Below are 23914 nucleotides of genomic sequence, written 5' to 3'. Positions count from 1 at the left end.
CCATCCCCTTCTACCACATCTACTACTATAGTTCAGGTCTTTAATCAGCTCTCAACTGGACTTTTCATTAGTCTACTATTGCATCTCTCTGACTCTGGCTTATTGCCACTCCAATCCATCCTTCTCTCAAATGCCAAACACATTTGATTTAAATACAGATCTATGTCATTCCTTGCTTTAGCAAACTCCAGTGGTCCATACTGCCTCTAAGATTATGTAAACTCCTTAATTTGTCTTAAAGCCCTCTTTTATTCAGCTTCAACTTTCGTTTTTTAGGCTCATTACATAGACATAATCCTCCCTGGATAAAGTAAAACTGGCCTTGCTGTTCCTCATACTTAACATCATATTGATATAGGTTAAAGATGCCTTCATAATTCCCAGCCCCCATGAATCCCAATGGGAGATATCCAGGCTTTCCCCGCCCCCACGGGAACTGAGCTAACTTGGGCTGTCCCAGCCCCCCACTCTAATGATCTGCTCAGGTTTCCCCAACCCCCACCCCCAGCACAAACAGTTCCGAAATCTATTAAATTCTAACCCTGGCTGAAACCCACCAGGAGCCAACATGGGACTCCACCCACGGGCCCCTTCACCAAAAGCCCCCATTATAAAAGAAGGAAACTGGAGCCCACTCTTTGCAGAGCCCCAAACATGGCATCCTTACACCAGCCATGTCAGGGTTCCTGTCCACCCGGCGCCAGCCTGGCCCTGGCATCTTTCTACCTTTACCCTTACTTCCAAACCCCAAATAAACCTCTTTTATTAATCTAGGTTTTTGGGTCTATAATTTCCTTTACAGAGAACTTCCACACCACTACTACACCTCAATTAACTCCGTATCCTTGCACAGAATCCAAAGGGGTTGCAGGAGAGCTCTGTTTGACTCCCTATACCCCGAACCTGCCATTAGACCTCAATTAACCCTAATTTTATCTAAGTACCCCTTACCTTTCATCAGCACCATCTTCAACAAGAAGCCTTTCTTAATCCCTCCAATTGTTAGTGCCCTCTCTTCTCTAAATTATCTGATTATGATTTTGTATTTATTCCAGATGTCTATATATGAACAAGTTATCTCCTTCTATTAGCTTCTATCTGGTAAGTTCTGATTAATATCATTTGATGATTTCCATGTCCAGAACCTTCTCATATTCTTTGATAATTGTATATTTATATTTATAGAAGCTCTTTAAGTGAGAACAAAGAATTGGAAATTGAAGAAATAACCATCAATTGGGGAATGACTGAACAAACTGGTGCATGTGATTGTGATGGAATATTATTGCAGTAAAAGAACTGATGAGCAGGATTCTTTCAGAAAAATCTGTAAAGACTCACATGAACTTTTGCAAAGTAAAATGAGCAGCACCAGCTGCAGGAATAAATATGAGTATAAACACTAAAAAACATTAAAGAATACTTCTTTACACAAAACTTTAAAGAAAAAGAGTTTTATTTAAAACTAAAGATCTCTATAATACTCAGTTTAATTTTTTTTTTTTTTGGCTGAGGCAATCAATTGGAGTTAAGTGACTTGCCCAGAGTCACACAGCTAGGAACTATTAAGTGTGTGGGGTCACATTTGATCTCAGGTCCTCCTGACTTCAGGGCTCGTGTTCTATTCACTGGGCCACCTAGCTGCCCAGAGGTTTTGTTTTGTTTTAATATATACAACAAATTCAACATGATATTTTCTTTTGTGTGGAGGGGGTATTTTTTTAAATTATAGCTTTTTATTTTCAAAATATATACATTGATAATTTTTGACATTCGCCTCTACAAAACCCTGTATTCTAATTTTTCCCCTTTCTTCCCTCTCAAGTCACTAAGTGATACAATAGATGTTAAACACAACCTATTTTCAAAGCTATCCTGTTTATTTGTTTCCTTCTAAACTTCCTTCTCCTTTCTCCTGTGCATTTGGTAAGTGTTTCAATGACCTTATTTTCCTTATTTATTTTTTTGCCAATATTATTCCTATCCTTTCTATCCCTTCCCTTCTTCCCATAAAAGAAAAACACAACTCTTTAAACAAATAAACAAAGTCAAGCAAAAAAAAAAAAAAAATGTAGGAAGCCATATGACTTGTGGTTGGTCACTTCATTGAGCAGAGTTATGTCTTTCAAAGTTGTTTTTTTTTTTTTTAATTAAAAGCTTTTTATTTTTCAAAACACATATGTGGGAAAAGTTGTTTTTCTTTACAATGTTGTTATATGCATTTTTCTCCTGGTTTTGTTCACTTTGCTCTGAATCTGTTCATATTAACTCTAACTTTTCAATATATTTTTCATCCTCCTCCCCTGTGCTTCCTAATGAGAAATATCCTGACTTGTTGGGGTATGGAAGCTAGAGGCTGACAAATACTACAGGCATTTTAACTTTAATATAAAATATTAAATCGCAATCAATTTTTTTGGTATTCCATGACTTTATACCACTTTTCCATAGGTCTTTTTTTTCTTTTCTTAATTAGGGGTAGGCCTCACTACTTTTGCTTTTTTTCATATCAGCAACTATTCACATATAAAAATTAAGTGCTTCTATTAACTGCAATGCTTATATCAGTTAAAAATACTATCTAAATAAAATTTTACTCTTCTAAAGCTGAAAAAGCAATGAGTTGATGCAATGTTGCTCATATTCAGAAACTTTCTAAAAATATCGCCATATGCTCTATAGAAAAGTTTGGCTACCTTGGTGACAAACTGCTAGAATATAAAACCAGAATTTTCACATGCAAAATTCAATTCTGCTTTATAGATCTAATACAAGAATAAAGTACACATGTTATAGACAAACCAGTTAAAAGGCATGCTAAGATGTATTGATGAAAGATGAACTGTCACATTTTTCAAAGATTTAGGAAGAAAAGGATCAATTTCAAAAAATTGCTTAGTGGAAGGTAAGGTGGGGGGTAAGGAAATATTAGTTAATCTTTGCAGAATTTTTTCCCTATTATATAAAATACATATGATATGATAAGATAAGATTAGTAAGGGCCCTTGCTAGAATAGAACATCTGGCCAATATTAACCTGTAAGAAATGAATTATTTCCATCACAAATCATTGCTTCAGATAAAATATAATGATCTGATGTGTGTGTGTGTATTTTTTAAAAATGGTTTACAAAGCACATTATAAACCTCATCCAAATTTCACAATTGCCCTGGGATATAAATGGTCCAAGTATTATTATCCTTTTTTTTTTTTTTAATAGATGAGAAAACGAGGCTAAAAAACTCTCCTGACTAAAGTGTCAGAGGTGAGAAAATGTTCAAATTCAAGGCTTTCTGATTTTAAGCAGCACTATGCAGTTCTTCCATTATAATCCGACCATACTGGAAATTCAAGGATAAATTTCTTCAGGAATAGAATGGCTTTAACAATAGTAACACAATGGAATTTGATAACTAGCTCAATCTAAGTAATTGTTGCTGTCTTAACATTCATCTCTCAAATATTATGCATATATGTTTAAATGTTTATGTATGCATGTATACTATATACATATACACATCTGTGTGTAAATATTCCAGGTTAGCCTGAGGCAGGGCGGTTATTCTTAGTATTTTAAGTTCTCTAAAATTCTTCATTAACAGCAAAGTGTCTCAGAACAAAATGAAGGTAAATCATTTTAATCTATCTTGACTGGACTTACACCCACCACGCAGCTACTATCAACAAAGGCTAGTGGTCAGGAAAGAGAAGCTAAGTAAGAGAGATGGTGCTGACCACACTCAGCATACAGCGGACCAGACCCAGCTACACAGAATGCATACATGGGTCTGTGACCTCATCAGCAGAGAGCCCCAACAACAGTACCCAGACTGGGGCTCTGTTTCTCAGCGACAGCCAATGGTTCTTCTCATTTCAGGAATCTGACTGAGATGGGACAGTTTATTATAGAAAGAGAACAACATTCAATTCCATGGCTAGGATGTTCTCATGCTCCCAAAGCTCTGTCTGGGGCCGCCTTCTGTTCTCTCTCTCTATTCTCTGACTTAATGATTTCATCAATCCAAACACACACACACACACACACACACACACACACACACACACACACACACACACACCCCTAATTTCTTTTGAGCTCTGGTCACAAGTCTTCACTGCTTAATGAATGTTTCAAACTAGATGTCTCATAGGCATTTCAAATTCAACATATAAAAAACTGAATTTATCACTTTTCCCTTTAAACCTTCTCACCTCTGAACTTCCCTCTTTTTGGGTTACACACACCACCATATTGTATAATCATCTAGGTCCAGAACCTTGACATTATCCCTGACTCCTCCTTTCCCTCCGTCCCCACATCTAAATTAGATATTAAATCTTGTCATTTCTAACACTACAGTTTGTCTAGCATCTCTGTCTGCTCCTACACAGAAGCAGTGCTATATGCCAGATAGAGCAGTGGTGTTGAGGTTAGAAAGAATGAGGTTCAAATCCCACCTAAGACTCTCATTTATATGAGCAACCTGGAGCAAGGAATTTAACCTGTTTCCTCATTTGTATAATGTAAAATGAGATGTCTTAGGGCTTCTGTGAGGATAAAATAAAATTATAATAAAGTTAAAATACTTTACAAACTTTACAGCACTATATTAACCATTATTAATACTGCGAGATAATTACTGTTACCTCATATGGATACTGCTCTAGGTCAGGTTCAAATGGATCACCTTTCCAAAAGCCTCTTACTTGTCTCCCCATGTCATCTTTGCAGAATGACTTTATCAAGAGAAGTGTGTGACATACCAATCTAACTTCCTTTTCAGATACTGTGATCACATGTATAGAGAGAAGGAATGCTGCAAATAAAGTTGACTTAAATTTTAACAAAGAACTTAACAAAGTATTTCCTGTTATCTTTGTGGAAAAGACAAAAGAACTATGAGGGTATATTTACAACTAACTGAATGGCTTGCACTCAGTATTTCATTCATTCATTCATTCATTCACTCATTTAGCTGAGGCAATTGGGGTTAAGTGACTTGCCCAGGGTCACACATCTAGAAAGTGTTAAGTGAGATTAGATTTGAACTCTGGTCCTCCTGACTTCAGGGCTGGTGTTCTATCCACTGCGCCACCTAGTTGGCCCCAATCTCAAATTTTTGAAGCCAACTTGGAATCAGGTTTCCAAAAGAGTCGCCCTAGTGATTTTTGCTTGACCCTATTTTGTTCAATACTTTTATCAATGATTTTGATAAGACCTATAACAGAAATTAGTCTTCTCTAAAAAAAGCTATCCCTAGAAGCCATTAGCTTATGCCTCTAAGGGCATAAAAGTACTACTAGTGTGGAGTAAGGGCCCTCTTATGTGATGGTTGTTGGAAGACTATGCATGTCAGCATATTATATACCTTGTTGAAAAAACAAAGTTCTACATGCAGGGAGCAGCAAAAGTTCCATTGTATCCTTGTTATATATATATATTTGCTATGTTAAAGCTCAATAAGCTTCTTTAGTTTAACTATTCAACAACTTATATGTGTCTTATTTTGTCCCCAAATTGAACATAACAACAGAGTGTTGACATAAGATCTACTTCCAACAGCATAGGTGACATTTATCAGATTTGCAGGAGACACAAAGCTAAAGGGGACAGTTATTACTGGGAGATAAGAGTCAATATCCCAAAGGATTTTAGCTTTGACTGTCATACTACATTTAATAGGGGTAAATATGAAGTAATGACAGGGGTTCCAAAAAATCCATCAGAAGTTTAAAAATAAGCATTATTAGGCAACAGTATATCTGAAAAAGATCTGGAAAAATGTAAAGATTTATAAGCTCAATAGGCCATAAGACAAGAATAAGTCAAGCAAAAGATTCTGGGTTGTACTAAGAATGGTCTGGCTTCCATTAGAAGGGAATGGTAACCTCTTTGTATTTTTCCAAGGTCAGGCCACATCCCATAGTATTTCTAATTTAGAATGAAAGCACCTTTGAGGAAAGCCAAGCAAATCCCTTTATTTTTTGGTAGAGAAGGGAGTTCAGAAGAGATAAGTGACTTACCAAGGTCACACAGGTAGTAAGTGACAGAGATGAACTACAAATGGAACTAGCTCCAAATTCAATGCTCCCCCCACTATATCACATTGTCCTTTATATTTCTACATTTTGTCAAGGACATTCATAAGCTGGAAAGAATCCACAAGAGCTTTTCTACCTGTCTACTCTTAAGTAAGAAGTTCCATAAGCCTCATGCTTTTATCTCCCCATTAATGACACAAATCTGTGGCCAATAATACATGGTCCTATTTTATCAGTCCCTGTCTTAGGTGAAAGAGTAATAGGCTGCTTTAAAAAGGCAGGAGAGTGAGATATATCAGAGGTCCAAAAGTTAAGAGTCCATGCTAGATTTGGTGGTCAGTTAGACCCAGAGAGGAATAAAATTCCAGATGAACTGTTTTATCAGCAAGCATTTCATGTAACAAAGATAAACTAGAAGCATTTCCAACAAGATCAGAAGAAACAAAGACGCCGATATCATCACCATATTTAATACTGTACTATAAATGTTAGCTTTAGTAATAAAAGAAAAAGAAGGAATCAGAATGGATAATGAGGAAACAAAATTATGGCTGCATTTGACATGATGGTAAACTTAGAGAATATTAGAAAACCAATTAAAAATACCTGGAACTCACTTTAGCAAAATTGCAGGATACAAAATAAATTCACATAAATCATTAGGATTTCTATATATTCCCATCAAAGCCTAGGTGAACTGCTTAATCTAGCATAATGAGTAATGACAGCCAAGAGGGAAAGGTTCATCCATTGCTTACGCCACATTGCATAGTGGAATAAATATTTTGTAGAAATTGCTTTAAGTGTGAGTCCATTATTCTCAGGAATTGAAGTGAAATAGGAGAATGTGCCTAGGTATATGTGGTGTGAGGAAAAGAAAATATTAGTACATATATTCCTATTTCACCTATTAAGTAAATAATGCTTTATAAAAGCTTTTTTTTTTTTTTTTCTTTTAGGCAATCAAGATGATGAAAAAAGAACTCTGAGTCTGTTTTATGAGGAACAGTAGCAAAATTAAATCTGGATAAGAGAAGGCTCAGGCAGAACATAATAGATATCTGATAGAGAGAAAATCTGTAATGTTAAAGAGGGTTCCAAACCTTCTTTGTGTTATGGACCCCATTGGTAGTAAAGTCTATGAACAACATATTTAAACGCACAAAATAAAAGACATAGAATTTTTAAAAAACAAATTATACAATTAGAACTATCTAAAGGTAGAACAACCTGCTTTAGGAGGAAGTGGGTTCCTCTTCAAAGGAGGTGTTCAAGCAAAGCTTAAAGGGTCACTTATCTTACCCATTTTAGTGGAGATCACTTTTCAGGTCCATGTAAGGCTGGATTGCCACTAATTTCTCCACCATTATTGGGAAAACAGCCTTGAGACTATTTAATCTATCATCACCTACTGTCCCTCTTATTAAAGGGTGGATCACAAACTCTAAAACTTCCCTTTCAGAGAGAGCCCAGGCCTCATCATCTCATTTCTTACTTTCCCACCTAGCTACATTTTGGAACAGATTTTTTTCACCATGCACCTGCAATAGGATGCCTCCTCAGTTCCTATCTACCCAATTTTTTCTTTCTTTTTTTGGTTTTATTTCATGTGCTGTAAAGTCCTTAAGGGCAGCAAGATTATTTTTTCATATTTTATCTCCAGTGCTTGGCAAACTCCCTGATACATAGTAAGTACTTAATATATGTTTAGTGACTGATTGTGGTTCATTTCAGTACTATGTACTAGAATTAAAATTCTAAAATTCTAAACCAAATTATTAAAAACTTACATGACAGTAACTTTCATCAGAATTTCTAGTGAAAAGAACTAATATTTTCAGAATAATTCCAACTCATTGTCTCTATCAATATACTACTATTTTTTATTCTAAATGCACAACTAAAGCTAGGCAGTCAAAAAAAATTGCTCCAAAATAGTCATCTATTACAACTTGCAGGGGGAAAAATGTAGTTCTGTTTTGAATCTATCTTACAATGTGTGAAGAAGGAAAGATTTATTTTACATCAAATAAAGTAAAAGGAAAATCTCCTGCTGAAAGGTACTATATTTATAAAAGCAACTGTCAATTTACTCATCATTTCAAGGTGTCTGTCTACAGCTACGGGGGAACTCTAAAATGCTGGAACAAGGGATCAATGAAGTTGGAATCTCTATTAGCAATATGCTATGACTAAGTCCCTCAAAATAGATTTCAATTAAGTGTATTTGAAAAGTGCTTATACAGAGTTGCTAATGAGCCTCAGAAGAGCCCTCCCAAGAGGAAATTATTCATCTATATGAAGAGACAACTAAAAAAGACCTATTAAACTGGTTATCACTAAGCCTTATCAAAGGGATGCTAATAGGGAGAATTGTAAATGTAGCTTAAAAGACTAAAAGTTAAAGTAAAATGAACATTTCAGAATCTCTGAATATTTATACTATATATCAGCAATATATACTCCTTAACTTTACAAATAAGAAAATTCTATTAAAAATGTGATCAACTACATTAAAATTCAAACATACATGCATGAAATAAAGCTAAGTTATCCAATAAAAATGATACAACACTCATTTACAAATGCTGTGCAAATAAGAGAGGACTCCATTAAAAATATGACTAGATTAAAATTCAAGTATAGATGCCAGAATGTAACCAAGTTATACAATAAAAATGCTACAAAAGGTCATTTAAATGTTTTATAGCTACACAAAGAATATATAGCATTCAAGGCACAAATATGACTCCAGGTCTAAAACTTAATTCTATTCCCAAACTGACTATAATAGGTCAAATTCAAGGTTCCATTTGAATTATATCAAATTTCTAATAAAGAAAGGCCTGTAAGAGCAACCTAAAATAGAAGATAGCACTAAAAAAATAAAGAGGGAATACTAGAAACAAATAAAGAATATGCACAAACAGCTTAGATCCATTCACTAATGTGTGAAGAGAATTATTTCTTCATTACACCATAATGAACAAATTTTTTTCTACATAAGCATTTCTTTATAGATTGTTTTGGCAGACAGCTTAAAAAGAGAATAACATATTAGGCAGCTTATTATTCACAAAATAATCTATTATTAGGGTAATTTCCCTTTAAACAATAGGAAGTATTGCTAGGCAATCTTTTATATACTGGTCTTATGTAGCTAGATGATGAAGTGGATAAAGTGCTGGGCCTGAAGTCAATCCTCTTTGTCTCAGTTTCCTTTTCTATAAAATGAACTGGAGAGAAAAGAATCAAACACTCCTGTATCTTTACCAAGAAAACCCCAAATGGGGGTACTGAAGAGTTGACTCAAAGAAAACAAGTGAACTAATAGATTTTTTTTTTTTTTAATTAACAAATTTTGCAACTCTGAGGAACAATATTACTATTCAGTAGTACTTGGGATCAATACGGCAATTACTAAATGCTAACTACTAGTTAGTAATAGCTAAGTTTTGCTGAAAATATAATTTGAATTTTTTTTTTTTTTTTTTTTTAGCTAGCCTACATTTTGCATTTAATCAACCAACCAGAGCTCTCACCTAAAGACTAGCATTGACTAAAAGGAGGCAAGTGGTACTAGGAAAAAACTTGATCTTGGGCAACGAATTCAAATCCTAGTTCCACTACTTTCTAGGCCTATTGCAGATATTGCAGTTAGTCAATCAATAAAATGTGAAAAGTATCTACTATAAGCCACGCAATATACTATGAAGTAGGGATACAAAAAAGAGGCACAAGAGCCCTTAAATATAGCAAGAGCTTATGTTTTTTTTGGGCTAGCCACTTTGGCAGCATCCTCCACTAACTCAGACTCCCCTCACATTGCAACCCGCTGCCCAGTTTCCTTTCTCCTTCCACATCTCTTCTGCACTCCTCTTCTCTCTATTCACATAGTCAATACGCTGGTGCAGGTTATCATCTTATCTCACACATGAACTACAGCAATGGACTTCAGGTCAGTCTCTGCCCCAAGTCTCTCCCTACTCCAGCCTTTCTCCATTAGGCAGATAAAGGGATCTTTTTAAAATGCAGGTCACACACACACACACACACACACACACACACACACACTCTCTCTCTCTCTCTCTCTCTCTCTCTCTCTCTCTCTCTCTCTCTCTCTCTCTCTCTCTCTCTCTCTCTCTCTCTCTCTCTCTCTCTCTCTCTTAGAGAAACTCTAGTAGTTCCTTATTAGGTCCAGGATCAAACACAAAATTTGTAATCTCTGCTACTGAGGATCCTGAGGCTAGTGGATCACCTAAATCCCTGAGTTCTGAGCTGCGGCAGGCTAAGCAAATTGGGTGTCTTAACTCTGTCCTGCATCAATATGGTGATACCCTAAGTGGGAAGAATGAGTCTAGATCAGAAAGAGTCCAAGTTTCAGGCTAATCAGCAGTGGGATCAAGCCTGTAAATGTCCACTGCACTTTGAGTTTGGGAAATAGAAGACATAGGCTCAAAACAGACACTGCAAATGAGGAAGAAAAAGGAATAAGTATTTATTAAGAAGGTACTATGTGCCAAACAACATGCTTTTTGCTTTTTAAGTACTACCTGATTTCATTCTTTCACAGCATTTTGCAAACAGAGCTTAAGTGACTTTGCTGGGGTCACATAGCCAGGAAGTATCTTAGGTTTTCCTGAATCAAAGCCATACTACATCTCTATTTCAACACAATTGATACCTGTTACTTCAGGCTCAAATATAAAATCCTATTTGATTTTTTTTTTTTTTTTTTTGCTGAGGCAACTGGACATAAGTGACTTACTCAGGGTTAAATGTCTGAGAACAGATTTGAACTCAGGTCCTCCTAACTTCAGGGCTGGTGCTCTATCCACTGTGCCACCTAGCTGCCCTCATTTGGATTTCATAGACATTCACAACTTGTCCCCTTTTTACCTTTCCACTTTTCTTATCCTTTTCTCCCTTCCACACATTTTGTCAATCAGTGACACTTACTTTCTAGCTTTTCCTCTTCTCCAATTTCCCAGCCTTGCCTATTCACTAACAGTAGCCCACACCACGAATGCTCACCTTGTTATGCCAGTTCTCAATTTCTCTAATTATCCTGACCTGACTCAGTTTCCCTGCTTCTCAGTCCCACAAAGCCTCCCCTCCCTCTTTATCAGAATACTTGATAAGGATAAAAGATCTCATGTTATAGAATATCAGAATGCCTCTCCCCATCCCAAGCTACTTGAATGTCAAATACTGTCTTATCAAGATCCCTTTCCTCATCTCTGGGGTGCCTCCTTCTGATTCTGTCATCCCCTCTCTAGAGGCTCACCCCACCCTGTCAAAGTCCCGTTCCTGCTCTCAGAACCCTAACTCCGCCCCTGCCTCAGTCTATCCTCTATATCTGAGCCACGTGTATATAAGTCATTGAGAACTCTCATTGTTTGCTGGATTTTTGGAGACAATAGTCTCAGCCCTGGGACCAAACCATGGATCCATTTGGTCCATTTAATCTCTCCCATTTAATAAATTATTAAATACTCTCTAATCTCTATCTTGCCTCAGTTTCTCCAGCATTACATTTTGGAGACCCCATTGAGATGTTAGAAAATGAGCAAAATTAGAGATAAGAGATTTTTGGACCTCCCCTTTGGGGCCTCAGGGTGGTTGAGGATTTGAATTCCTGGCCTGGAGAGGCCGTCCCCTAGATTTTTTTTTTTCCATAGCCTCTAGGAAAGAGAGCAGTTTCCAGCCACAAATGTGCCTGAAGCCCCATGGTGAACACCTCCACAGGAGAGTAAATCTGTAAATCTGGAAGTTCTAAGACCTTTTCTGTTCTGTTTGTCTGTGCTAGCATCTGGATTCCTAGAATTATGAAATGCTGACAGGCATAAATTTTGGGAGTAGGGTCTTCTGGACGTAGGGACCTTATCTGGTATCTAAGACACACCTGGTTTTGTGTGCCAGTTGGCACAACTCTGGGCATTCCAGAGTATAAATCTGGGTGTCTTTTTTTTTTTAAAGACACCATCTGGCTAAAAAAAAAAAAAAGAAAAAAAAAAGCTCCATTTGGATTCTGGGAGGGAAGACTCTGGAGCTGACAACTTCCTCAAGGGCTATTCTAAGATTTCCAGACAGCCCCTGGTCTGTTGTTAAATGTTTTGTTTCATATTTTTGGCTATGCAGTCTTATGTCCGTGTGCTGTTTGTCCCGTTGGTTCAGAGCTCTGCTAAATTAAGAAATTTGGGGATTAGTTAAAATTTACTTGGGATTTTAAACTTTAAAAACTGACACTCAGGAAATGAGCAGGACCAAAAGATCATTATATACTTCAACAACAATACTATATGATGATCAATTCTAATGGACCTGGCCCCTCTTCAACAATGAGATAAACCAAATCAGTTCCAACTGTAATGAATAGAACCAGCTACACCTAGAGAAAGAACACTGGGAAATGATTATGAACCACTACATAGAATTCCCAATCCCTCTGTTATTATCTGCCTACATTTTTTATTTCCTTCACAGGATAATTGTACATTGTTTCAAAGTCCAATTTTTCTTGTGCAGCAAAGTAACTGTTTGGACATGTATTCATAAATTGTGTTTAACATATACTATAACATATTGAACATGTATTGGTCAACCTGCCATGGGGCTGGGGGGGAAGGAGGGGAAAAGTTGAAACAAAAGGTTTGGCAATTGTCAATGCTGGAAAATTACCCATGCATATATCTGGTAAATAAAAAAGCTATAATTAAAAAAAACAAAAAACAAAAAACTGGCACTCAGGTTGTTTAAATTTAGGCCTGGCTTGAATGGAGCTACCCTAGATAAGGCCTCTGGAGAACAAACGGGGTTTATGCTAATTGCTTTGACCTCTTGCAGGAGAAAACATCTGATTATAAATTTTAGGATGGTTTTAAAAATTGTGGAAAATAATTTTACTGTTGCCTTTGCATGCCATATTTGTTCTGAGTAATCTTTTGGGCAGTTTTAAATTGTGGAAATAATTTTACTGTTGTCTATGCAGGCTATATTTGGCTATCTTTGAATGTAAGATCTTAAGAACTTGTTGGAGTGAAGTTGTTAACTTACTTGAAAGGGATCAAGTGTCTCCAATTAGAGTCTGACTATTCTAAAGGCTTCAATACTGGCCAAGTTGGAGTTTAGGAAAAATCCATTGGGAACCCACCCGTACCCCACTACTTTCTGCTACTTCAAATGTTGGGTGGAGTAGGGATCGCTTGTCTTCAAAGGTGAAGATTAAACTCACCCCCACTGCTCTCTGCTACTTCAGCTATGGAGGGCCTAGTTAGCCTGGGGTGAAGGTTAGCTCCCCTTCCCTCCCCCCTGCCTCTTTGGAGGTGGAGTGGGGGAAGGGCAGTCACGTGGAATTCTCCCCCAGCCTCTTTCTGCAGAGGCTTGGCTTTGACAAAAGATTTCAAGAGATAGAGGCCTGTTTTTAAATTAATTGCTCTATAATTTGATAGGGCTGTTTCTAAAGGATATTTTTGAGAATCTTTCAGATTCTTTTCTGTAGAATTATGTATTCTGTATAAGTTTAATTGATTATATCCTGAGGTTATGCTCATCATTTAAAGGGCTTCTGAAAGTAATAGTATTTTCTTTGTCCTTTTGAAAATGTTTCTGTTAGGGACAATATGTAGTTTGGAACATTTTTCTATGTACTGGGTATTTTTTAAAAGCAAACTGATTTGTATGTATAATGTTCAGTTATGGGAACATCTACTTAGATATGAGAGAAGTGAACTTACTGAGACAAATTCTTACTGTCATAAATATAAGATTATGGTAAATATCTGTTTAGGATATGTCTGAAACTATGGTTAATGGGATTTGTTATTGGAAGTAAAATTCCTTGGGTTTATAATTAATGCAATTTGGGAGTTTTGAAGCAAATAAGTATTTAGCCTGACCAATGTTACTGGATATTTGTGTCTGTGGATATTCAGGTTTATAAAAGTTTCTAAATAATGAGAGGACAAAAGCCTAACTGCTACTTTATCTATTGGGAAGCTGCTGGCCAATTCATACTGGCCTCTTCACGTTTTGTATCAGTCTATTTTAACCTTTACTTGTTAGATTTGTGTTTTTTGTTCTAGATTTTGTCAAAATTACAGGTATTGACTTACTTCTGAGACATGGATGGGTCCATCTGAAGCTTTGATAGCAGGCAGCATGGCCATGCCCTCTCCTCTCTGAACAGAGCATCTCAGCAGGAAGCAGGGCTCCTGATTTAATTTGGACTGATATTGGGAGGTGGGAAAGTAGTTTAATTATTGTTAAAATTTTAACTGTATTATTGTGTTTAACATTTATTGAAACTGGGATTTTTAAAACTGTTTAACTATTAGAGTATGTTTGAGGTATTTTTAGGAAACTTTCTGTACTAGTTTGTTATGTATAGGAATTGTGATTCACTCTTGGGATTTATAAGTAGAATAGTCATTTGATAATTTCTTTTCCGTGTTTAAAAAAAAAAAAAAAAGGAGGAAGGAAACTGGTTGAAATTGGTCAGAAAATTGGGAAAAACTGATGTATTTTTCTTAGGCACTTCTGCCATTCCCCCTATTTCATTAGTTCAGATTGAATTGGAAATTATTTCTTTGCCTAAAATTTACTGGATTATGATTTGCTGGTTATGTTTTAACTTTGAAATCCCGTATTCTGCTGGAATTGCCCTGACAGATTCAGTTTTGGGGATTATTCTTTAGAAACAACAAGTAATCAGGTACCTGTCCTGGGCAGGTCTCTCTGATCTGTTTCTCTACTCCTGTTCCTTAAGTATTTCAGCATACTTAAAAGGACCATGCCTGCCTTGGTCTAACTGCATAATTTGCTCAGAAATCTGTTTCCTAGTAGCAACTTCTGTTCTATTAAGAGGGGAAAGGTGGAACTACTCCAGGCCCCACTTTTCCCTCTTTTGGAGTCCCTGACAGACTTGGGATGTCCCTCTTAGGATAAGCAGCTAGACTGTCTTGAATACTGCTACTCCCTGTATAAGCAGAGGCTGAGTTAATGCACAAATGACCACAGACCTCAGACTGTACATCTCTGGCTGAGATTGCTCCCCAACTGCAGAGTACCTGAACAAGGAGGCCTGTGTGTCTCCCTAAATGAGGAATGCTGTTAGATGCTTTGGATTATCAGGGAGAGACTGGTCCTTGCCATAAGTCCTTGCATTTTTCTAGTTTTATTTTGGTTTATTTGCTTTACATAGGGTTGGTCAAAATTATGGTGCTAAGACCTTCTAGAGCAGTGTTTCCCAAACTTTTGATATATGTGTACCCCTTCTATAATTTTCATAACACTGAGTACCCCTCCTCAAAAAAATGGATGTATTTTAATAACAATCAAAGTATATTTATTTTTCTTTTTTTCATACATACACAAAATAATAAACGAAAAATAAAATTATTCATAATAAAATATAAATCCATGCCAGAAGGTTTGTAGCATGCAGAAAAAGAGTAATTGTTGGAATTGGCTTCAGACGGATTCTTGAAAAATAAACATAAGGAGTGTATTTTAACATCATTCTGGTTACAATGAAGCATGTATATCCTGTTTTAACAGAAAAAGTTCTGAAATACATCTTGCCTTTTCCAACTTCATATTTATGTGAAGTTGCTTTTTCAGCATTTTTAGACATTAAGTTGAAAAAAAAGGACCAGACTATTGAACATGGAGCCGCATCTCAGATTAAAATTAACAACCAAATTAAGAACCAAATTATGACGATCTGTTATCTCAGCACAATTTCATCCTTCTATAGAAAAATAATCAAAATCAGTGGGACTTACTAAAGCACATAACCTTTCCTACAAGAAAAATTGCACAAAAGCTAAAAATACACTGGCGCCTGGAGAAGCCACTAACTATTAACGAAGTAACTTGTCTCTGTAATGAAGTAAGGTATATTCAAACGCTGTCACAAGGGACCATCTCACACCTCACAAGATTGTCTTGACTTGACTCATGAGAACACAGAATTAGACACAGCTAAGCAGGGTGCAGTGCATATCCCCACCAAACTCTGGTGCAAGCTTACCTCCACCAAATTCTTCCCTTACTCCTGGGGGCATGCATACCACACTTTGGGAAACAGTGGCTCTAGAGGAAGGTAATTCAATGATTTGAATAGTCAGAAAAGAGAGAGTGTGGAATGTTATGCCACAGTTCTCAGTTTCCATAATTATCCTGACCCAGTCCTGACTCAGTTTCCCCCCCAGTCTGAGCCATCTGCATACATACATATATACATACATACATACATATATATATATATATATATATATATATATATATATAGAGAGAGAGAGAGAGAGAGAGAGAGAGAGAGAGAGAGAGAGAAAACCAAACCATGGATCCATCTGGTCCATTTAATTTCTCCATTTAATAAATTATTAAATACTCTCTAGTCTCTATCTTGCTCAGTTTTTCCGGCATTATACTTCCTCGCCTCTAACTTCCAGCTGCTGTGGCTTTCTTCAAGACTCAACTCAGTAACATATTACAGGAAATACAGCTTCCCCTAAACCTCAGCAATGATACCGACTAGGGATTTGAACTAACCAAATGAAAAGAGAAAAACTAAATATTTGTTTGGGCTGCATAAAACTAACTTAAAACATATTTCACATGAGATGCTTATTTCAATACTGAAATAGTCTAATAGTATCTCTACTGGATTTTGTGCTTAATTCATTAGTGAAACATAACTATAGTTTCATTGGTGTATGTTTTCTATTAAATCAAGTAGATTGAAAATTTGTCCCTGTCTAAATAATCATCTTCATAAGCTACTCTAGGAAGAAAAAGTTATCACCTGATTGACAGCTACTTAATGATTAGACTTGCTTTCTATTAATACCTAATTACAAAGCAACATAATATTTAAACATATCCAATTCAATAAATATTAAACTCTCCTGGCCAAGCACTGTGCTGGATAATTATAATCTCATTGAGGACAAGGATCTTCTCTTATTTATCATTTATATTAATAGCTTAATTTGATGAATCAATAAATGTCTAAATAAGTAAGCTTATTATAATTTTATCTCTGTGTGTCAGGTTAATCTTTTGATAAATTTTATTTGATTGCAATAAACTACTTTTTGGCAGGTGCTACTTAGAGAGCATAGTTATTTGCATATACAACACCAATGAGGGAATACTGGGTGGACAGACTTAGAAAACTTCCTGTATATTAAAATATAGTCAGTCTAATTTTTGTGAAGATGCATACAGTTCATGATTTCCTGTAAAATTTCTGGGACATATTCATGATATACAAGTGTGAGGTTCTAAGCAGTCTATAATCCTTTGACTTCTTTCATTTCTTAAATCTGAACCATGTTTTAAAATATATTTCACAATTACTGCTTGTGCCCACTTTCTTAATGGAGCCATCCACTGTTAAATCAATGTTTTGACTCTTCTGGAATTTGTCAAATGCTTTTTTATAATTCTTTATCCTCTGCAACAGTTGCTTCTATTTGGTGACACAAGGGATACAAGAACACTGGGTCTGGAATCAGGAGGGACCTGAGTTCAAATGCAGCCTCAAACACTTACTAGCTATGGGATCTTGGATGAATCACAACCTCTGCTTGCCTTAGTAATCTCAACTGTAAAATAGAAATAATATCTATCTCCTGGGGCTATTGTGAGGACCTAATGAGATAATAATTATAAAGTCTTAACACAGTACCTAGCATATTATGTTATATAAATATTTGCCATCATTATTATTATTATTATTGTTACACTTATAGAGGCAGCATAGCAGGAAGACAAACACTGCTGGACTTGGAGCCAGAGATTTGGCTTTGAATTCCTAGATCTACTTTGATTACAGAAATGTTAGTCAAGCAATCAATAAGCATTTATTAAGTGTCTACTATGTTTCAGGAATGAGTTAATCAATGAACATACTTAAAAAAAAAAAAAAAAGGCACAGAAAACAAACCCTATACTCAAGGAACCTCCAGTCGATTAGAGAGACAACAGGTACACAAAAAATATATACAGAATGAACATGTACAATCTCAGAGGGATGGAGCCTAAGATAAAGGCTGAATGGATAAGGCTTCTAGTAAAAGGATCTTATCTGAAACTTGAAAGAAACCAGGGAATTCAGGATATAGAGATGAGGGACACAACCAGAGAAAATGCCAGGAGGAAGCAGGAAGCTAGTGTTACTGGTTCAGAGTATGTGAAGGAGAATAAGGTATAAAAAGAAAGGTAGGAAAAGGTAAAGTAAAAATAAGGGCTTTAAAAACCAGAAAATTTTACATTTGATTCTGGAAAGCACTGCCTAAAGATCAAAGTGATATGATAAGACTGATTTGATAAATGAATGGAGGATTTACTGGAGGTTCATGAGGCAGAGGGAGCAATCAGCAGACTTCTGCAATGGTTTAAACATGAAGTGATAAGGACCTGCATCAGAATTGTGGCAATGTCACAGGAAAGGAGGAGGAAAATATGAAAAACATTTTTTTTAAACTACAAGGACTGAACTTGAGCACTAAAAGGATATGGGGTATAAGAATAAGGAGAGGAAGATGACAGCTTGGGTGACTGGGAGGATGGTGAGATACTAAGACATTAGGAAAAGGGAGTTTTGAGGAGAAAAAAAAAAAAAAAAAGAGTTCCATTTTGGACTTATCAAGTAAAAGATATCTACAAGATATCCAATTCAAGGTGACAAATGCAACTGACTATGAGACTGGAAGTTTGGAGAAACAGCACTGGACAAGTAGATCTGAGAGGAAGCTTCTAGAGAAATAAATAAACCATAGGGCATAATAAAATAATTGTGTGAAATAGTAATGAGGGAGAAAAGAAAGAAGAGAAAGAAAGATTAGCCTCACTAATCTTTCTATGCTTCAGTTGTATCACTTACAAAATGGGGATAACAAGGAAAATTCAGAGTTATAATAAGAATCAAAAAGATATTTGCAAAGTATTTTTCAAATCTGATTGTACTGAATCAATGTCAGTTATTATTTTCATGGAATCTTCGCTCAAATACATCATGAATAAGCAAGACACCCCAAGAGAACAAGGAAAATATTTTTTCTTGCTTCTGAGTGGCTAATCAACTAAATCTACCAACTCTGGTTTGCCTCTCAAAAAAAAACTTGTGATGTCATCTCCAATTTAGAAAGCATTTCCTTTTATCTTCAGATTTCATTTACTAAAAAAATATCAGAATTGGGGCAGCTAGATTCTGTAGTGGATAGAGTACCAGTCTTGAAGTCAGGAAGACCTGAGTTCAAATATGACCTGAGACACTTGGATACTTCCTAGCTGTGTGACCCCTGGGCAAGTCACTTAACCCCAATTGCCTCAGCAAAAAAAAAAAAGTGTGTGTGTGTGTGTGTGTGTGTGTGTGTGTGTGTAATTGATTCAACTGATCTAACAGTATGTCACTGTGGAAGTAAAATGGAGTTTTATTTGCCTTTTATTTGTAAGTTATTGTGGTCAAAGAATTCATTACTTTATGTCCAACCTAAGAATGATGAACGTCTCCATCAGTTAGACTGGTATCTGGACAATAAACTCAGTTTTCGCCTGGAATGGTACTCAAGTGTTTTTTCAAATTAATAAAACATTCCACACTCTGCTGACTTCAAGAACTGAGTGAGCTCTACATCAGTTTGAAGCATTTGATAAAATTTGTAATTTTTGATTTCTTATATTTAGAATTTTGTTAACAAGTTTAGATGTAGAATATGAAGTAGAATATCAGCTCCTTGAGGGCAAGAACTGCTATCATTTTGTATTAGCACTAGAGCCTTGCAAACATTAAGTACTTAACGACCCATCTTGGTCAGAAAACAAGAAAATACCAGATATGTAATTTGGCTCCCAGGACTTACCCTAGAAACTGGTTAAACAAAGAAATAAATGAATACTGCCTCTCAATATATGGTAATGAGATAGATATTGTGTAAAGAGACAGAGGGGAAGGGAGAGGGAATAGTTAGGCCTGGGGTCAGACTCTTACTAGCAGTGTGAACCTGAGCAAGGCACTTGGCTGAGACCTGGTGGGGTTGTAGTAGGATTAAATGTAAGTACTATGAAAATGCTTATCCCCCTCCCCCCATTTCTACATCCTGTGTTATGCAAACAATTCATCATTAACATTTTTAGAAATTAAAAAACCTGCATTTACTCTTCTCATGTGCAACTTTCATGAGCAAGAGAAGAGTTCACCATGAAAATTATGCAGCTCAGATCTAAAAGAGTAGAGAAGTTGTATGAATACTCTGATCAAACCTATCCCATTTCAGCCACGTATACCTCCATACTTTGATGTCTATGCAAAGGTTCAGAGAGGAGCCAAGTATGTCAGGAAACACGGATCACTTTGTTTAAAAAAAAAAAAAAAAAGAGGTAAAAGATTCATTTTACATATAGAAGTTGCATGTCTATCATGAACACTTTTCTCAAAAAGTGAATTGAGAGGGTTAGATATAGAAGGCACCAAATAACATGAGATTTCAGACAGGAAGTGGGGGAAATTTTTTAAAAATTGAAATTATTCTCCTGTTTTGAAGCATAAAACCACAGTCCTATAAAACCAATGTCGTGTGACGTTCCACACACATTTAACCATCTGAAAATGCATGAAGTGCTTGACAACCGTCAGCCCCACCTGAATATGACCCAGGCATTCCTGCTTCTTAGCTCAGCGCTCATTCACCTTCACAGCTAAGAGAACGACAAATAAAATCGGCAGTTTCTAAAGTTGAACCCTCTAGAAACTAGTCCAAACCAACAGTGGAAGGAATGTGCACGTGACGACACCGGGGGAGGCGACCGGGATGAGTGTTTATCCATTAAAGCCTAAAGAAAAGGATTTCCCGCATTTCTAGCCTCATTTCTGGACTTTCTGCAGATTCGAACTAAAATATAAGGACTTTTTTTTTTTAAAGCGATAAAAATCTAATGCTGACGTGCTCCCCACGGAACAAACGAGACAAAACCAACAAAAGTGACAAGTCCCCTCAATTAAGAGCCAACGCAAACACTAGGGAATGCCTGGGGTCAGAAAAATCCACGTCCAAATTCAAGATCCCGCTAGTAATGCACGTGAACATTTCCGGAAGGTCGGCTCCCCACTCACCCGACACTCTGCCAGAACAGCCTAGATCCCGGAAATTTCAAAAACCGGCGATTTAGGAGCAGGTGAGCTCTCTGGAAAGAAACTGAGCCCACTGAAAAGCTACTTCTCGTGTACTCTGGGCGCAGCCATCTTGAAACTCACTTATGGGGCCTTTTCTGAAAGGCCCTATAAACAAGTCATCCCCAAAAGTGCCTAGACATAATTAAAAGAACCTTCTCCTAGCAGCTTCACCGTGCACCCTTTGATTCCCTATGCTTCATCTATGCTACTCTCTGAGCTCTATTTTTCTGCTCTGAACTCAATAAGAGCAGTCTCCTTTCGGTAGGATAGTATTGAAACCAAAGGCAATGCTTTGGCTAGCTAAGAGCCCATAGACTAGAGGGCACGTGTGACTAGCAAGCATGTTGCAATTGGCTGACAGGTTTCAAAACGGGTTCCTAAACTTAGCATCATAGTAGGCGCTTATATTTGTAGTACGATGCTCACATTTGACAAGTGAGTTTGTTGAAGACCAAAGACGTGAAATGATTCAGAAATTCTGATTTGGAGAGAACTTCTGAGATCCAACTTTCACCTGAAAAGAAAGCCCCCGCATAACCACCTCATTAAATTGCTCAGGCTCCGCTTGAAAACTCTCCGAGAGGAGACTTTTACTACCTCTTGAGGCAGCTCATACACTATCAGAGGAAAGAAGGAAGGAGGGAGGGAAAGAAGTAACGAAGGAACGATGGTGAGGATGGAGGGAGGGAAGGAAGGAAGGAACGAAGGTGAGAGAAGAAAGAAAGAAAGGTGAGGAGGGAGGGAAGAAAGGAACGAAGATGAGGATGGAGAGAAGGAAGGAAGGAACGAAGGTGAGAGAGAGAAGGAAGGAAGGAAGGTGAGGAGGGAGGGAGGAAGGAAGGAAGGTGAGAGAAGGAAGGAAGGTGAGGAGGGAGGGAAGGAAGGAAGGAAGGAAGGTGAGGAGGGAGGGAAGGAAGGAAGGAACGAAGGTGAGAGAGAAGGAAGGAAGGTGAGGAGAGAGAGAAGGAAGAAACGAAGGTGGGGAGGGTGGGAAGGAAGCGAAGCAGAAGGACGGAAAGTTGGGTTTTGGGGTCAAGGATTTCCTGACTTTTTGTAGTGCACCGCAGAATGATATTTTAGATATCCGAGTCTTCTTTCTCTACGCTTGCCTAAAGTACAAGTAGTGAAATTTGCACCCTATGAATCCTCAGCCCTAGAGATAGTAACTGTTTCCCACCACGGGCATAGTTAAGCTAAACAAGATTCAAATCTGAAAAGAGATAAAAGGGGAACAAGTTAGGAGAGCTTGCAGCTTGGTGCATCACCTGTTTTACCTAAGACATATTTCTGCCTCCTACCCCCACAAAAAAACACTCCTGCCTGACATTTGCTACAGGTGTGGATCACAACCACCTGGAGCCTAATTCCTCATCTGTAAAACGTGTGAGGAGCACTACTAGACCTTTGAGGTCCTTTTCCCAACTCTAGAAGCCGGAAAAGCCAACTGTCACTCCTGTAAGAATCTTGGAGCCCCAGCAGCACCCCAGCCCTGCACCCCGTTGTTGGGTTCTATCTTCATGGATTCTGCGTCGTCAGTACACTTGAATTTAACCAAATAGCGATAAAGAACCCAGGTTGGTACGGAGGGAGCGGGAAGAGACCCGGGCTAGATAGTGCAGACTTATTCTTTCCGGGTACAAGCTCAGCGATCTTCCAGCTACAGACTGGGGCTCAGCCTGAAGTAGTGAATCCCCGCCGATGTTTTGACTTTCCTCGTCTTCCTCGCTTAGCTGGCCACAGTGCTGCCTGTTTTCTATTTACAAAACAACTCGGGCTTTAGAGCCTTTCGAGGGTCCAGCAAACGTCGGAGAACCAGCTTGTACAGAATGAAGGGCTCAGAGTCTAGCCCGTAAGCCCAGGTCTTGAGTCGAACAGACCTAGCACCTTGTGGGCTCCGGCTTTTATTTGAGCTCGCCCCGTCGGATTAAGTGGGGCTTCCGGGAAAAGGACCCGTTTGTTTTCTGCCCCACCTCCTCCCAAAATGGCAGCCTCCAGTCGGGCACAAGTATTAGATCTCTACCGGGTGATGCTGAGAGAGAGCAACAAGTTCACCTCCTACAATTACAGGTGACCCTCAGCTTACAAGAACCAGGGTGGGGAAAGGGTCGGGGGCACTCGCGGCCCGGGGGTATCCAGCTTTCCCACCCTTTTATCCCCCTGTACACGGCGCGAACGCACGCTGTATCCAAAGGGCGACCCGGGGCGAGGAGCTGGGGTGCCGGGGGAAGGAGCAGAGCGTCGGGGCTCCGTGTCCTGGTGAAGGCTGTAGATGTCTTATCAGATTGATGCTCTGAAAGGCATAAAACAAAATACATGGGATGACGAAGGAAGCCAAAGCTGTTATGATACCGCTATCCAAATGTTGGGGGGCCGCCCCACGTTCGCGAACTTGAGTTAGTGCCCTGGTCTGGGAATGCACCAAGCTAGAGCTCTGATCCGCTGCAGGAAGTTGTGGTTTTCCAGGTTGAAATAAAATCCTTCCCGACACGTGGTCAAAATTCAGGATTGCTGAGTTTCTAATAATAGTATTAAAAATAATAGCTAACATCGCTCCGAGGCTTGCAGAGAGCTGGACACATCATCTTATTTATTCTATGGCCTTAGGATGTAACTGATTACTAATTGACACTAATTAATGGTGTAAAGGAAAGGAGAGGTTTCTTTTTAAAGGGGGAGGGACATACTGC

The 23914-nt window shown here is 37.7% G+C and overlaps 2 protein-coding genes across 7 annotated transcripts in view; one reads left to right on the top strand and one right to left on the bottom strand.

Moving 5' to 3' along the window:
* Nucleotides 1–21448, bottom strand: part of FARS2 (phenylalanyl-tRNA synthetase 2, mitochondrial) — a 642841-nt gene extending 621393 nt beyond the window's left edge. The window contains exon 1 of one of the 3 annotated variants that reach the window (XM_074270896.1): nucleotides 21168–21448. The gene's annotated coding sequence lies outside the window, so the exon portion shown is untranslated. The remainder of the gene's footprint in view (nucleotides 1–21167) is intronic. The other 2 variants (XM_074270886.1, XM_074270878.1) reach the window with 2 other exon arrangements.
* A 582-nt stretch (nucleotides 21449–22030) lies between these two features.
* The window catches only part of LYRM4 (LYR motif containing 4), a 208880-nt gene continuing 206996 nt past the window's right edge, over nucleotides 22031–23914 (top strand). For 2 of the 4 annotated variants that reach the window (XM_074270922.1, XM_074270945.1), the window contains exon 1: nucleotides 22808–23294. In XM_074270922.1, the coding sequence (XP_074127023.1) occupies nucleotides 23209–23294 (86 nt within the window). In that variant the 5' untranslated portion in view covers nucleotides 22808–23208. Of the gene's footprint in view, nucleotides 23295–23914 lie in introns of all 4 variants that reach the window. The other 2 variants (XM_074270936.1, XM_074270928.1) reach the window with 2 other exon arrangements.

Source organism: Sminthopsis crassicaudata, chromosome 1 (assembly GCF_048593235.1).
Source record: "Sminthopsis crassicaudata isolate SCR6 chromosome 1, ASM4859323v1, whole genome shotgun sequence".
NCBI classification, from domain to species: domain Eukaryota; kingdom Metazoa; phylum Chordata; class Mammalia; order Dasyuromorphia; family Dasyuridae; genus Sminthopsis; species Sminthopsis crassicaudata.
This window is presented reverse-complemented; position numbering and strand designations above follow the sequence as displayed.